The sequence below is a fragment of the Panthera pardus genome, unplaced genomic scaffold, assembly GCF_024362965.1.
Source record: "Panthera pardus isolate Hobbes unplaced genomic scaffold, ASM2436296v1 HiC_scaffold_10, whole genome shotgun sequence".
Classification (NCBI taxonomy): domain Eukaryota; kingdom Metazoa; phylum Chordata; class Mammalia; order Carnivora; family Felidae; genus Panthera; species Panthera pardus.
Window position 1 is genome coordinate 66,055,189 of NW_026526655.1, and position 16,970 is coordinate 66,072,158.

Consider the following 16,970-nt stretch of genomic DNA (forward strand, 5'->3'; position numbering starts at 1 on the left):
CTGATAAAACCTGTAAGAATTCCAGAAAAATCTCAAGCCTTAATTATAAAGTACTGTGCTCTTTTTATTAACCTATACTATGAAACTATTATACTATATTAAAATACAGAAGTAAAATTTTTATAAGGGCTGTCACTGCATACTAACCCTAACTTTAGTGCATTGTATATATATTATGTATGCCGTCACAGTTTATTTTTAAGAGGAAAATATTACATTAAAATATAATTTTAATTTATTTATACTGCTGCTCTTTCCCCAAATATATTTGCCAGAAGCACAGTTGTTTTTTTTTTTTTTTTTGAGTCTCCAAACCTAGATACAATGTTTTTCCCTCTATCATCTTGAATTTTAAAACTAATGCGGGTTCACTGAAGGAATTTAGATAATGCAGAAGGGTCTTAAGATTTCTAGTTTCCCATTCCCTTGCCCCCACCCCCACCTCCTTGTCTATCAGGCTCCCTTCTTTTATGGTCACCTGACTACTGTAGGTGCACCCGCTGACAAGAGTCAGAATTGACATCGAGTCAAAAGAAAGCTGCCTTTTCTCAGGGCTCTCATTTTTTATTGAGATATAGTTTATATGCCATAAAATTTACCCTTTTAAAGTATAAAATTCATTGTTGCTTTTTTAGTATGTTCACAACATTGTACAACTGTCACTGATTTCTAATTCCAGAATATTTCCATCACCCCCAGAAGAAATCATTTCTATTCCCTTCTCTCCCTAGTCCTTGGAAACTAGGAAACTACTCATCTGTTTTTTGAGTCTATGGATTTGCCTATTCTAGACATTTCATATGAATGGAATTGTACAATTTGTGGCCTTTTGTGTCTGGCTTCTTTCAGTTAGCCTACAGTTTTCAAAATTTGCTGCTGACATTTTATAGGATATTAAATATCTATATTACCATAATCTTGAGGTCTAATGATTGAAGCATTTGATTGTTTATTTAGATATTTAAAGTATTTGAACCCATTTTAATAATATATTTGTATTTTACTCACATAAAAGGGATTGAATCAAATCTAATCAAATTAAATCAGTTGTGTTAGGGGAAAAAAAAAAAAGACTTGCAGAACAATCCATTTAAATAAGCATTTCCAAATGTAGGCAATACCTTGACTTAAAGGCACGGGTAAGTATCATAGATTCTATCTAAATTCTGAATAACTCTGATTTAATTCTACAGGTATTTAACAGAATTTGTAAACCTAGGCAATGTTTCAGCTCTTCGAACTTTCAGAGTGTTGAGAGCTTTGAAAACTATTTCTGTAATTCCAGGTAAGGAGTGATTGGTGTGGAGCGTTAGGCCACTCATAACTCCAACTATTTGGGAGTTGTTCTTTGTTTGTTTGTGTGTGTGTTGTCACTGTGTTGTGTGTGAACTCCCTATTACAGATATGTGACAGAGTTTGTGGACCTGGGCAATGTCTCAGCGCTGAGAACATTCAGAGTTCTCCGAGCACTGAAAACAATTTCAGTCATTCCAGGTGAGAGTGGGGTTAAACACCGGGGCTGACTTTGAGCTTTTGGAGCCAAGACAAGAATGACTTTCTCTTACACAGTTCTAATTAAATTTGATTTCTTATGTTTTTCATAATCATTATTAAAAGTCAGCCTTTGAGTTTAATCAATTGCATGGATCTTAGAGGATGAAGATGGCCATTTGGCTCACATCTCAACTTGAAATTTTCCCTCCTGAATAACAGCTCATTTTCCATTTTGTTTAGCCAGGAATGAAAATTTCAATTTGTTCTGATTGCTTTTCATACAGTTAGGAAAAGAGATTTTAAATATCAGCATGGGGGTATTGCATGACATGTTTTTTAGCTTTCCACAACAAACCATTTCTTAACTGAATATTAGCAACGTGTCACTATATGCTGCAATTCAGCCCCTTTCTTTTAATGTCATTATAGAGAGATGGTTTGTTTGACAAGCATTTACTAAATTAGCACTTTGAAAAATTATTTTTACCGGTGAATATGGATATGGCTTGAGCAACCAAATTATTCATTTTGACAATGTGGTTACTCTTTGGGCTATTTTACAATTTTTATCATTTGCTGTGATATATAGAAGCAAAATATATATAAACAGTAAATCTACCCTTTTGAGCTACTAGGCTTTTTTTGAACTAGGCTCTTTAAGGTCCTTGATTTGATGTAATGCATGAATTTCTAGAAAAGCTCATGTTTTGTTTTTATTTCTCATTCAGAGGCTTTATTTTATTATGAACACTTTTCTCCCCCCTGCATTCAGGCCTGAAGACCATTGTGGGAGCTCTGATCCAGTCTGTGAAGAAGCTCTCTGACGTCATGATCCTGACCGTGTTCTGTCTGAGCGTGTTTGCACTGATTGGGCTGCAGCTGTTCATGGGCAACCTGAAGCATAAATGTCTGCGGGATCCGCTGGAAAATAATGAAACATTAGCAAGCATCCTGGATACCCTTGAAGAAGAAGACTATAAAAGTAAGATTGTCCCTGCAGTTGTTAAGAGGTTGAAATAAGACTGTTCTCTTTCAGGGATGCCTGGGCGGCTCAGTCGGTTAAGTGTCTGACTTCAGCTGAGGTCATGATCTCAAAGTTTAGTTCATCAGAACTAGTTCTGTACAAACCATATGAGTTGGTCTGTGCACACAGTCTCAAAGTCTGCTTAATTCATGAGTATATTTTAGATATTTTACAAAAAAGCCCAAACTGCATGTTTTCTGAACAGTTGTCCCCTAACACAGCTCCTCTTGCTGGAGCTATTGATGAATTTGGGTGAGAATGAGACCAAGCAAGTTTGTGCTTTCTGTCTAATACCTGCAGTGTGTATGTCTGATATTGCCCATATGAACCCGTAAACCTTACTGGATAATTGGATCCAGAGGTGGGGGATTTGGGGAGGAAATCAAGACACCTTCCAAGTGTATGTACCTTTGACAGAATGAGATCAGAGAGTAAAGGTCAGCATTCTCCTTGGATTATGAAGAGTACACATCATTTTTTTTCTTTACTAAATGTGTATTCTCCCACTCACTGGGGAAGATAAAAGCAAATAAAACCTAGCTAATATAGTAAAAGGATGTAAATAAAGAAAACAGAAAAAATCATTGAAGCCTAAAATGAAAAAAAAAAATGAAGGTTTTGAAGTAAAATATTTAATGTATAATTCTTTACTACCAATGTTTGGTGAGGAATTTAGCATGTTTTCCCTTCCTTTTTATTTTTACTTATTTTTTTCAGTTTCTGATTTTGATTAATATGATCTTAAATGTTATTTTCAATTTCCAAAGAATCTCTAAGTTATATACCATAAAAGTAACATATCTTATGGATAATTGTTGACATTTACAATTAACAATCAGTTTACAACACTTACTTAAACTTAACTGTTTTTCCTGGGATCACTACCAGTTCTTTTATTTTGAATCGTGGTCCTATTTTTGAGTTCGTAATCTGAATGACTTTTTTAACCTCTGGCATTACTTCAAGCAATATTTTTCAAAATGAGTAGGAAGAGCCTTGAATTTTGCAGTGTATCTTCATATTGCATTTATTACAAATGAGTGAAATAACATCTTAGTGAACAATGGAATTTTACACCAAAACCTTCTCCCTTAATTCTATACATTATTCTTTATTTTCTTCTGAAATAGAGTTTTAGGGAGAAAATGTTTGTGTCCAGTCTGAATTTGGTTTCCTCACTTGTTCTCTGTGTCATAGAAGCCAGGTCTCACTGCAGTATTTATTTGGATATTTATGTAACAGCATGTGTTTATTAAGTGCCCCCTAAGCTAAGCATTGTGCAACTTTCTGGCACAGAAATAAGCTCTCCTTTCACAGAGCTTATATTCTAGTGGGAATGAAAAACTAAAGGAAGGCAACAGACAAATAAAAAATATTGCATGTTATAATAAAAGCAATGCAAAGCAAATAAATCTCAGGGGCTGAGATACCAACTAAATGAGACCTTTCTGAGGAGATGGCATTTAAGTTACCAAAGTGAAGATCTAAAGGACAATGAGAAGCCATAAAATAGTGTAAGTTTTGGTGAGAGTGTGTGTATGGGAGCTACTACTTGAGTTAGAAAGAATAGCATGTAGGAAGGTCCTGAAACAAGAAAGAGTATTATGTGTTTAAAGAATGGAAGAGCATCAGTATGGTTAGATTTTAGCAAAATGGGGATAGAATAGCAACAGATAGAGTGAGAGAAAAAGGCAGGGGTCATATCACGAAGGATGTTTTAGCCCATTGGAAAGGATTTTGGTTTCATTTTAAATGCAGTGGTTTCAATCATTTTGTTTGCCATCTGGAGTACTGATTAGGCAAACGGGGGGTGGTAGTCTAGAATAAGGAAAAACATTTAGGATGTTTCTGTCATTCTGAAAGAAAAGATTGTGGCTCCATCTAGAGTGGTGGTGGGCAGTGAAGAGAAAAGGGTTATGTCAAGATAAAATCTATAGAACTTGCTGATGGATTAGAGAAGAGAAGAGGGCTTGAGGATATCTTCTAGGCTTGTGGCTACAGTAACTTTTGATGGGTGGCAATGGGAAATGAAGGAAGTGTAGGCAGGATTGTAGATGCAAGTCGTTACTAACCAGTTAAAGTTGGGATGACACTGATACATGCAAGTGTAGAAAAAAGTAGACAATAGGGATTTAAGCATGGAGATCAGAGGAACTTCCTGCTTTGGAGATAAATACACTTTGAAATAATCAGCAAACAGAAAGGATACATACATGCATACACACATCCTTCTGAAAAACTCTGATGTTTATAAGCAGGTTAAGAAAGGGCAACTGGATTTTTATGCAAATTTGGTGAACTCCAAAACCCTAATATCAGGAAAGCCGGCAGAGAAGAAGACCCAGACAGGACACAGAGAAGGAGCAGCCAATAAAGTAAGAAGAAAACAAAGATGTGAACAGTGAAGCCAAGAAAAGAAAGTTTGAGGAGCAGGGAGTACTTGTGTTGAATGATGCTGCAAGATCAAGGATTAAGAATGATGGAGATAAAAGAATATGCATTAGCTTGAACAACATGGAAACTGTCAGAGACTTTCATGAGAAAATTTTAGTGGAGTGGTAAGAGCAGAAGGTTGGACTTAAGGTGGTGAGAGGGGTAAATAAAATGTCAGAAAGAAGAGACGACAATATGTGTGGACAGTTCTCCCAAGAAATTTGGCTGTAATGGAAAGCAGAATAATGGAGAAGATGTCTGGTACTTTTTTAATGGCATATTTTGATAGGGATGCTCTTCTAGAGGTAGAAATGAGTGAGTAGTAAAGTATAGATGAATAATTCAGGAGAGAAGGGGAGAAGTCAAGTTCTGGAGAAAGTGAAAGAGCAAAGAGAAGAGATATCTCTACCACTGAAGCAAGAGGAAAGGTGGAGGGGCAGGCTGCAGACTTATCAGAAGAGGATTAAGTCAAACCCAGTAGCTTTTATTTCCTCAGAAAGGTGTGAAATGGGACCATTGGCTGGGAATGCAAATGAGAAAGAGGAAATTCTACAGAAGTTTTGAGGAGCATGCACTATATGGTCATCCTAAGGAATGGGACATGGAGTCTATTTTGAGTTGCAATTTGATACCAGAGATCATTTACTTAAAATGCAATCATTCGGGGCGCCTGGGTGGCTCAGTCTGTTGGGCGTCTGACTTCGGCTCAGGTCATGATCTCATGGTCTGTGGGTTCGGGCCCCACGTCGGGCTCTGTGCTGACAGCTCAGAGCCTGGAGCCTGCTTCCGATTCTGTGTCTCCCTCTCTCTCTGACCCTCCCCCATTCATGCTCTGTCTCTCTCTGTCTCAAAAATAAATAAACGTTAAAAAAATTTTTAAAAAATGCAATCATTCACTTGGGTGTGAGAGTTTCCCCAATAACATTCAGCCACTTGGGCAAGTATGCAGAAGGTAGACATTAGAGTATGAGTCGGGGTAAGGTTCTGCCAGGTTAGTGTGATAGACTGATAGAAATACTTAGAAGTTGAGGAAATTGTAAGAGAATGATATAATGAGTGTCTGTGGATTCAAAACTGGACAAGGAAAGAAGTGAACCCAAGAGCTGGTTGACAGGTTTTGAGAAAGTGGTGAGGTAAATGAATTGGAATTCTCGAAGAGATAAAAGAATTGCCATGGTAACGGCAGCCTACATAGAAAGCCTGAACATATTCTGGAAGTGTTTTCTGGGTCCTACAGCGAAGCCCCTTTGGAGGTGCTTTTAAAATTTGTTATCAAATAAAGAAGGCCACTGTATAACTTCATGTTTCAAAACATACAATCTATAGATTTCCTTTGATGCCAAGCATTGTCTACTTTCATGCTCCTCAATCTTCCTTCTTGCTGCTATAGGTGAAGGAAAGGTTCGTGTGCACAGCTGGAAGCCAAATTTTCAGTAGCTATCGTACGTGAATGTTGGGATAAAGAAACCTCTATTTTCTGAATGTTTGACATTTCATAGAAAAGTTCCTGGAAAAGCCACAGTGTTGGTCTGCACTTCTACCAGGGCTTTTCCTGTCTTCATCTGTGGTGCTTTCCTTGTGGGGACTTCCCAGAGCTCAGTCTCCCAGAAGGCAGTGTGTCACTTGCACGCAATCTGCCTCTACCTGATCCCCAGCGCTAGCTTTCTCAGAGTTAACTTACTATTGCCTCTTGGTTGAGGAAAAAACTCTTGAATCCAAAAGCCCAAGTCATACATGGTTGCTACAAGCTGTCTTTCTGAACCAGGTTGGATAAAACTAATCATAGAATGTTTAGGTCACCAGTATGTTTTACCATTCTGTACCAATCTGCTTTTGACTGAATATTGGTTCCAGATTTTAGGTGTGTGAATTTTGCAACTTTCTATTTCCTTTTATCCCCATGTGACTTTTACTGTGAGGTTGAGGCTTATCTATTACTATCCACAATCTTTGTTATTGTACTGCATTATATTTAACAACTTTATTGAGATAATTCACATACCATAAAAATCCCCCTTTTTGAAGTATATACTTCAGTGTTTCATAGTATATTCACAGAGTTGTGCAAACACCAGCACTAATTTTAGAATAATTTTATCTCCCTCAAAAGTAACCCTATACTCAGAGTACCTGAGTGGCTCAGTCGGTTAAGTGTCCAACTCTTGATTTCGGCTCAAGTCATGATCTCATGGTTTGTGGAATCAAAGCCTGCATTGGGCTCTGCGCTGACAGTCCCCAGAGTCTGCTTGGTATTCTCTCTCTCCCTCTCTCTGCCCCTCCCCTGCTCCTGCTCTCTCTCTCAAAATAAATAAACATTAAAAAAAAAAAGAAGAAGAAACCCTGTACTCACTGGCGATCACTGTCCATTCCCTCGTCCTGCAAACCCCTGACAATCACTAATCTACTTTCTGTCTCTATGGATTTACCTATTCTGAGCATTTTATATACATGAAATCGTATAATATGTGGCCTTTGTGTCTGGCTTCTTTCACTTAGCATGTTTTCAGGTTTCATCCCTGTGGCAGTAATTCATTTCTTTTTATTGCTAAATAATACTCCCTTGTATATATATACTAAATTTTGTTTAAGCATTCATTAATTGATGAATGTCTTTGTTGTTTCCACTTTGGGGCTATTGTGAATAGTGCTGCTGTGAATATTCATGTGTAAGTTTTACTGTGGATGTATGTTTTTATTTCTCTCTGCATTACGTTTTCCCTTTACGTGTTAACCTTAAATTCTCTTGAGGCTAATTATTCCAATAATGTAATGTCTGTTTTTGTGTAGGGATTATTTTAAAGTGTTCTGTAAGGCCAACGTGAACTACTGCCATTGCTTTACCTTTCATCATTCTTATACTGACATTCTTGTACTGACTTCATCATTCTGTTCGCCCTGCCTTGGGACAGGCAACTCTAGAGCCTGTTCTTTTTCTTTTTAAAAAAAACTTTATTCTGAGAGAGAGAAGGAGAGACAGCGAGCACAAGCAGGGGAGGGGCAGAGAGAGAGAGGGAGATAGAGAATCCCACGCAGGCTCCATGCCATCAGCTCAGTGCCTGATGTGGGGCTCAAACCCACAAACCCTGAGATCATGACCTGACCCAAAACCAAGCGTAGGCCACTTAACCAACTGAACCACCCACTAGATCCCATTCTTATAAAAACTCCTCAGTGATTGGTAAGCGTGAGCCAGCCTTACTTTAAAGGATAGTTCTAAAGTAATCCTTCCATAGTCAAAATGTCTTGGAAGCTTATGTACAAAAAACTCCATCTTAATCTTCTCCATCCTCCTTCTGCCATGCCCACCCTACCTGAGCCACAAGAGTTTTTTCAAAAAAGTTGTTCATGTACATTCTCCCCTAAATTTTCACTTCAAACTAAGAGGCATTATTGTTTTTTGTGTGTCTTCTAAAATTTTTATTTTCTACATAAGACAAAGCAATGTGGGAGTCAGTCGATTAATCTTAACTGGAATTGTGTAATAGTTTAATAATGATCACTGCTGTTCTTTGAGCAACTGTGTGGATAGAATGTGAAGACCACTGTATTAAACACTTTACATGCAATATCCTATGTATGCTATTCAATATCTCTACAAAGCAGGCATAGTGGCTAACCATTAAAGTGGTAAGATAGTTCACCTACATAGGAAGGGGTTGAAGCAACATTCAAATCCAAGTATGTCTAACTTCGAAGTCTTTCTTCCACTATCACTCCAGAAGCCTCCTAACAATTACATCTTTATTCCTTTGATTGGAGCCAAATAGGAAGCTGACCCTTATTAAAAAGAATAGATATTTTTTAATTCTTCATACCTTTACTGTGCATGGCTGGATTGCTTCCTGTCTTAAGAATAAGCTTTGATAGGGGTGCTTTGAGTGGCTCAGTCAGTTAAGCGTCCAACTTAGGCTCAGGTCATGATCTCACAGTCTGTGAGTTCAAGCCCCGCATCGGGCTCTGCGCTTGTCAGCTCAGAGCCTGGAGCCTGATTCTATGCCACCCCCCCCCCCTTCTCTCTCTACCCCTCCCCCACTCACACTCTATCTTGCTCTTCTCTTGAAAATAAATAAATGTGAAAAAATTTTTTAAAAAAGAATAAGCTTTGACAGTAAATGAAGAAAGAGATTATAACATCCCTTATGCCTGAAAATGGACACAAAACATACCATGAGGGGGAAATGTGCATTCAGTTCACTGCCATATCCTCAATATCTGGAAATTAGTAAGTCCTGCATAATTGTTAAGTGGTGAATAAATGAGAGACTTTCAAAAGACAGGTTGTGTCCATTTATAGTATTGCCTTGCTGACTCCACCACTTCTGGAATACTTTGGGGCTCAGTTGGGGGCTCCCTTCCTTCTCTTTTCTTCCCTTCTCTTTTTCAGCTACACTTTCTCTTTGGGTTAACTACTCAGCTCCCATGGCTTTGAAAACTATCTACCTGATGGTGACTCCTATCACATTCTTGTGTCCTCTCTCCCACCACACACTCCATCAGCAAATCCTGTCCACTCTGTTTTCACCCCTTTCTCTCCATATCCACAGCTGCCCTTTGAATTTTAGCCACATTGCCTTTCCCTGTAGTCTCTTAACTCCTCTCTCTGCTTCCACACCTGCTCTCTTATTATCTACACTCCATAAAACAACCATTGTGACATTTTAAAATGTTGATTATTATCTCATATTGCTACCTCATATTGCTACCTCTATTACTTCTAATCATACTTAAAATCCAAACTTCTTTTGATAACATACAAAGGCATTTGACCCCTGCCTTACTTCTGCCACATGGTTCTCTCCACTCACTAGCCTGTAGCCAGGCTGGCCATCTTGTCGTTTCTTCCATTCACTTCTGCCTCAGGCCCTTTGCTCCTGGTTTTCACCCTGCCAAAATATCTCTTCACCAGGGTCTTTGGATGACTGGCTTCTTTGCAGCATTTAGGTCCCAGTTCAAATGTCATATCTTTAGAAAGGTCTGCCCTGACCACATTTTATCACATTGTCTTATTTCCTTTAGGGCATTTATCACTATCTAAAAATACTTTGTATATTTATGTATTTACTTGTCTTTCTCCATCCCCAATTTCCATGCTTACCTACATGTAAAGAAAGATCCATAAAAATAATGATCTTGTTTGTCATGTTTTTATTATTTTATTCATTGCCTGACCCATAAGAAGTTATCAATAAATATTTGAGAGAGAATATACAAGAATATAATAAATAAACAAATGAATGCACATTGCCTAGGACTGGGCCTGAATATGTGCAAGTAAGTCTATACTAATTAATTTAACTTCTGTATCACTCTTAAAGCTTACATTCTCTAATGTTATATTCTTCAATTTCTTCATAAACAGAATATTTTTATTACTTGGAGGGATCCAAAGATGCTCTCCTTTGTGGTACAAGCACAGATTCAGGGTAAGTAATATTTGTTTTGTGTTTAGTCTAAAGGCTACAAAATAAAAGGAAAAACATAATAAGTTTTTTTATGAGAAACTTTAAAACATTTATAGTTAATGCATACATCTGAAAGCAAAAGTTGGAGGTAGTACTTGAATTGAAACAAGATACAAGTTATATATATATGTATGTGTAGACATGTATGTGTGTGTGTGTGTGTATGTATATATATATATATATATATATATGAAAGTAGAAAAATTACTTCCGGAAAATTGGCTGGATAATTTTCAAGTCTTTCTTCTTTCTGGAAAAAAGAGTGATAGAATCAACTTTCTTTCTTCCCAAATTCTACTCATTTTCCAATCAAGAATGATTCATAGATGACTGAATGCAGGGACACTTTGGCCACTCTAAACAAAGGAACCCATGGACTTGGGTAAAGATATTTTAAGAATCTCCCATCTCTACAAACTACCTATCTTGCAGTTTTTCCTATATACCAAGTTCATCTCTGTTCTTGTTCTTCCCCGCCCAGATATTTGTTCACCAGGCTCTGTGTTCACTGGGAACATTAAAAATAAACAAATAAGGTTGCTGCTCTGCAAGACAGTTCAGACCACTGTTCAATGGCATCACCATGCAAGTCTACCAATTTATTTTATTTTATTGTTATTTTTTTTGAAGAAGTTAGAAGTTTATTGAATACACCGCAAGGGAGCAGTGGGCAGAACAGTAGAGACTGCCCAGTCCACCGATTTTAGAATGAAAAATATAAAACTACAAATCTTTATGAACTTACATAATTGCTCTATTTTGGCTATTTTTTTTTAATTCAAATTCACTCCAAGAATAATTTGGAGGAACCGAGTTTTGGTGGAGGCCTATATATCAATATTTCTGATGCAAGAACTATTACTTGGTGCCAGATGGAATTTCCAGATTTTGATGAGGATACTAATAGCAGCTGCCATTTATTAAATGCTTTCCATATAGAGGAACTAGGCTAGACCATTTGTATATATCATCTTCTTTAAACTTAACAACAATCTTAACCTTTTGAAGTAGGTTTTATCCTCTTCTCACAGAAAGAGTGAACTGCACCTTGAAGAATTTAAGTAATTTGACAAAGTCACCAACTAGTAGAGTGGGATGGGATTCAAACCCAGTTCCTCCTGATTCCAAATAATGCGTTCTTAATCATTATTCAATATCGTCCTCCTAGAAAGGAACCTTGAATATCTAACTGTTCTGTTGTACTCCTTAGGTTGCCTCCCGGAAACATTCTAACTTGTGATTTTTTTTTTTTTTTTGTATGTAGTCAGTGTCCAGAAGGGTACAAGTGTGTGAAAGCTGGTAGAAACCCTGATTATGGCTACACAAGCTTTGACACTTTCAGTTGGGCCTTCTTGGCCTTATTTCGGCTAATGACCCAGGATTACTGGGAAAATCTTTACCAACAGGTGAGTGCCAAGAGAAACATTCATTGCATTTTTGAATAGCATAAAAATCTGGTGACTGTTCCTTACCAGACTTTATATAAGATTTTTTTTTCAATTTAGAAAGGACAAAACTCTTTTGGCTTATCACTAAAATTAGACATGTTTTATTTCCAGCAGTATTAGAGTGGATAATTCTGAAAATTATACATTGTTATCTTATCCTTTTTTGGCTTATTTGATCTCCAGTTCATGTCCCCCAACCCTTTCTGAATATAGCATCCTATGGGGTCCTAAGTAAATAGCAGGAAATACACTGTCACAGTCTCTTGTAGCTCTCCTGCACACACTGTTTCCTGAATGTGCTGCCCTGCTTGCAATGCCCTAAACACCAGGATCTCGTAGGTTCATTATGCTTTATTTTTTTGAACTCCCATGTACAGTTGCTATGAATTAAATTGTACCCCCTCCCATTTATGTGTTAAAGTCCTAACTCTCAGCGCCTTAGACTGACTATTTTTTGAGTTAGGGATTTAAAGAGGTGACTAAATTGAAATGAGGCATCGGGATGGGTCCTAATCCAATCTGACTGGTGTCCTTAAAAGAAAAGGAGATTAGTTCCTGAGAAACACCAGAAATGTGCCCACCTGGACACAGAGAGAAGACCCTGTGAGCACTCGGTGAGAAGGCAGCCATTGACAAGCCAAGGAGAGAGACCTCAGGAGAAATCCAACAAACCAACCCTTTGATATTGGACTTCCATCCTCTAGAACTGTTGGAAAGTAGAATTTCTGGGGCGCCTCGGTTGCTCAGTCGGTTAAGCGTCCGACTTCGGCTCAGGTCATGATCTCACAGTTCGTGGGTTCAAGCTCCATGTTGGGCTCTGTGCTGACAGCTCAGAGCCTGGAGCCTGTTTTGGATTCTGTGTCCCCCTCTCTCTGCCCCTCCCCCACTCATGCTCTCTCTCAGTCTCTCAAAAGTGAATAAAGATTAAAAAAAAATTTTTTTTAATTAAAATTTCTGTTGTTTCAGCTTCCCAGTCTATAGTACATTGTCGTGGCAGCTCTAGGAAGGAAATATAAGAATTGAAGACCCAATTCACATCTCTAAATTCTCCTGTCCAAACTCAATTTCTCCTTCCTCTACACTTCCATGCCTTTTTAATATTCCTCAGTTTATAATATCCATCACTTGTACATTAATTATTAATTCACATGGCCACCTCCTCCAATGTGATCTTTTGGGCCTATGGGTGTATCTTTTCACTTATATATTCTCAGCACCTGACCCCAGGAGGAAAGAGATGAAAATGATTATTCTGTATTATAAATAAAAAATGAATCACTTTTCTTAGAATTGCCAGATTCTTTTGGCCTGTTTTATGTTTACTTCATTTCTAATATTACAAAGGAATATAGAAATTATGTAAACATATACTTCAGAGGAAAAAAGGAATAGACACAACTTTAAATATGCAAAAATAAGCTCACTTTTACTCAAAATTAAAGAAATGAAAATTAAAACGAGAGTGACAGCTAATTGTTTACCTGTTAGAATGATGGAGATCCAAAGAGAGACGCTGTCTGGCTGTGACATGGGGAGGTAGACTTACTCACACATTGCTGGGAACCACAGCCAAGTGCAACATAGGAACTTTCATGAAAATTAAAATGAATATACCCATTAACCAAAAATTCCACTACCTAAGAATTTATCAAAGAGAAGAAATTGTAACAATGATAACTGATAGAAAAGGGAAATGAGTAGGCATCAGAGACAGGAGAGAGATATTTTTCGTGTAATTATCTTTTTATACCATTTGAATTTTTGTACTATATGCTGCATTCAAAACTTTTAATACATATTAATTAAAAGTAAATATAACAGTAGACAAGCAGATAAGATCATTCAATTAGGCTCGCTACTTTGTGTGAACATGATACATCATCATTGATACTTTCTTTATCAGTCAAAGGGACTACAGATACTATCTGCTTCTCTAATTTGAAAATGAGCAGAGTAGCTCCTTTTTGAGTAATTTTCAGACTGCAGATTTAAAAAATCCCAGACTGAGGCACCTGTGTGGCTTAGTCAGTTAAGGGTCCAACTCTTGGTTTCGACTCAGGCCATGGTCTCATAGTTTGTGAGTTGGAGCCCCACATCGGGCTCTGTGCTGACAGTGGAGTCTGTTTGGGATTCTCTCTGACCATCTATCTCTATTCCTCTCTCTCTCTCTCTCAAAAATAAATAAGTAAACATTGTTAAATCCAGGATTATTATTCTTAAAAATAGTGAAGAATCATACCTAATTTTAATACAAGTTTAATAGATTGCTATATCCTTTGTAGTGAAAAAGTGTGTATTTAAATACGGATTGTTTTCCATGGAGGTGTAATTTTATTCCTTTATATTTTTGATAACATGAGATTATACTGAACTGCCCAACTTCCCCATGCCTAATATGCCATTCAAGTTGAAATAATCTACCAAAAATCTTTGTGTTATTAAAATAATGATTTCCATTTTTCCCTAGACACTGCGTGCTGCTGGGAAAACTTACATGATCTTCTTTGTTGTGGTGATTTTTCTGGGATCATTTTATCTAATAAACTTGATTCTTGCTGTGGTTGCCATGGCCTATGAGGAACAGAACCAGGCAAACATCGAAGAAGCGAGGCAAAAGGAGTTAGAATTTCAACAGATGTTAGATCGTCTTAAAAAAGAGCAAGAAGAAGCTGAGGTATTATTGTTTGGTGTAAAATTCTCCCTAGAAGTAGAAATCCAAAGGGGAATAGCAGAGGCTCATAGCAGAGACTCTGTGGCCTTCCCCATGAGATTTTCCTTACTGGATTTTTTAACATAAGCTGAATTTTCATTCTGGGGTGGTCAAAGAACCAATTCTGGATTGAGTTAGAATTGGTATTTGTCTCATTCTACCTTTCCCCATAATCAGCACAGAGAATATTCTAAGCCATTCCTCCTAAACCTGTTATCCATAATTCCTCAGTATGTATGGCATTATGCAAAGTCCCAAAACATATATGATATGTTTCCCCAGAGTAGCAATTGCATACAAAAGCTTAGGGAAAATTATTTAAGTGTTAAAGATAACAGATACTCTATGGAGTAGAAAGAAAAATGTGCATCAATTTTTGTTAACGTGGCAAGAACTTTTAAGATAAAAAATATGAGATGTTAAGAAAATTTATACTTATGGTTGTAGGCACTTTAGGCTAAGGTACAAATTATTGAGTATTCTTCCTCACTCCTCTCTCCAAGAGGGTACTTCAGTGGAAAAGTTTCAGAAGGTTTGTACCAAGAGAACCAAAAATTTAAATATTATGCAGGAGTTTAAAATTTGTTTGGGAGCACCGGGGTGGCTCAGTTAGTTAAGCATCTGACCGGCTCAGGTCATGATCTCATGGTTTGTGAGTTCAAGTGCTGCATTGGGCTTTGTACTGACAGTGCAGAGCCTGCTTGGGATTTTCTCTCTGCCTCTCCCCTACTTTCACTCTCAAAATAAATAAATAAGCTTTCAAAAAAAAGTAAAAATAAATAAAATTTGTTTGATATTTCAACCTAAATATCTTCAAAATGTCTAACTTATGGGGCTCCTGGGTGGCTCAGTCGGTTGAGCGTCCGACTTCAGCTCAGGTCACGATCTCTCGGTTCGTGAGTTTGAGCCCCGCGTCAAGCTCTGGGCTGATGGCTCAGAGCCTGGAGCCTGCTTCCGATTCTGTGTCTCCCTCTCTCTCTACCCCTCCCCCATTCATGCTCTGTCTCTCTCTGTCTCAAAAATAAATAAACATTAAAAAAAATAAAATAAAAAAAATGTCTAACTTATTAGGGGAAAGGTAGTAATATGTAAAGTAGAAAACTTTGATAGAGAAAGATGTTCAGTGCAGTATTTTGATAATATTAAACATCAAAAAGTATATAAATTTTTAAATTAGATAATGATAAGGAGAATTATGATACTTTTGTGTCTTGGAGTATTATTCAGCCATAAAATGATGTGCTTTAAGAATATTATGATGACAGTGAAATGTTTTAATATAATGTATTAAGTAGTAGGATACAAAATTGGGCATAATATACAAACAATTTAAAAACTTTATATATATATATATATATATATATATATATATATATATATGAAGAAATACACCAATTATTTCTGGGTTTTAGGATTGAGTGATTTTTATTTTTTTATTCACAATGTCCTTATTTTCCAAATTTTTACAAGGAATGTTTTAATAATAAAAACTTAATTTTTGATAAAAGATTAACAGTATGTCATCCAGGATTTTCTAGGAAACCCTTAGAAGTCTCTCATCTTCTTGACATTCATTTTATAATAATTCATTTTTGTTTTCAGGCAATTCAGTTTCCATTAAACTGAGTGCCTGACTCTTTTGATAATATTGAGTTAATTACCTGAAAAAGATGTACGAATTTTCTTATTATATGGTTTATGTGAGTTTTATGTTACAGAATTACCTAGTAAAACTTTTATAAATACCATTTTAAATTGTTTTACCATAAATATAGGAATAGTATATATTAGTTTAATGCCAAAGTAAAATGGGGCCTTATCACAATGCAAGAAAAGCAATAAATATATGCTTTGTAAGCTCTCTAGTTACAATACAAAAATAAAAAATAAATAAAAAGGCATGACTTCATGCACAAGGGACATGATTACATGGACAGTGTAATTAAATTCATGGTAGAGAGGTGCCTACCCCATAATAGAGTTTCCCAGACTTTGGAAATGACTTACCACATGTGTGACCTCTTGGTCCAACAGGCAATCGCAATGGCAGCAGCTGAGTACACAAGTATTGGGAGAAGCAGAATTATGGGCTTCTCTGAGAGTTCTTCTGAAACATCCAAACTGAGCTCTAAAAGTGCTAAAGAAAGAAGAAACAGAAGAAGGAAAAAGAACCAAAAGAAGCTCGCCAGTGGGGAAGAAAAGGGAGACAATGAGAAATTGTCCAAATCAGAGTCTGAGGAGAGTATCAGGAGAAAAAGTTTCCACCTTGGGGTTGAAGGTCATAGGCGAGCACATGAAAAGAGACTGTCTACCCCTAATCAGGTACCAATGCAATTGTCAAATGCTTATTGCCAGGGCTAGGATTATAGAGCAAAATGTGTTACCTTGAGGTAACAGGA

At 36.9% G+C, this 16,970-nt stretch overlaps 1 protein-coding gene across 1 annotated transcript in view; it reads left to right on the forward strand.

Moving 5' to 3' along the window:
* Positions 1–16,970, forward strand: part of SCN9A (sodium voltage-gated channel alpha subunit 9) — a 166,829-nt gene that overhangs the window by 72,967 nt on the left and 76,892 nt on the right. The window contains exons 6-11 of the mRNA XM_019458336.2: positions 1,194–1,285; positions 2,267–2,476; positions 10,311–10,374; positions 11,678–11,819; positions 14,329–14,535; positions 16,606–16,893. Coding sequence (XP_019313881.2) covers positions 1,194–1,285; positions 2,267–2,476; positions 10,311–10,374; positions 11,678–11,819; positions 14,329–14,535; positions 16,606–16,893 — 1,003 coding nt within the window. The remainder of the gene's footprint in view (positions 1–1,193; positions 1,286–2,266; positions 2,477–10,310; positions 10,375–11,677; positions 11,820–14,328; positions 14,536–16,605; positions 16,894–16,970) is intronic.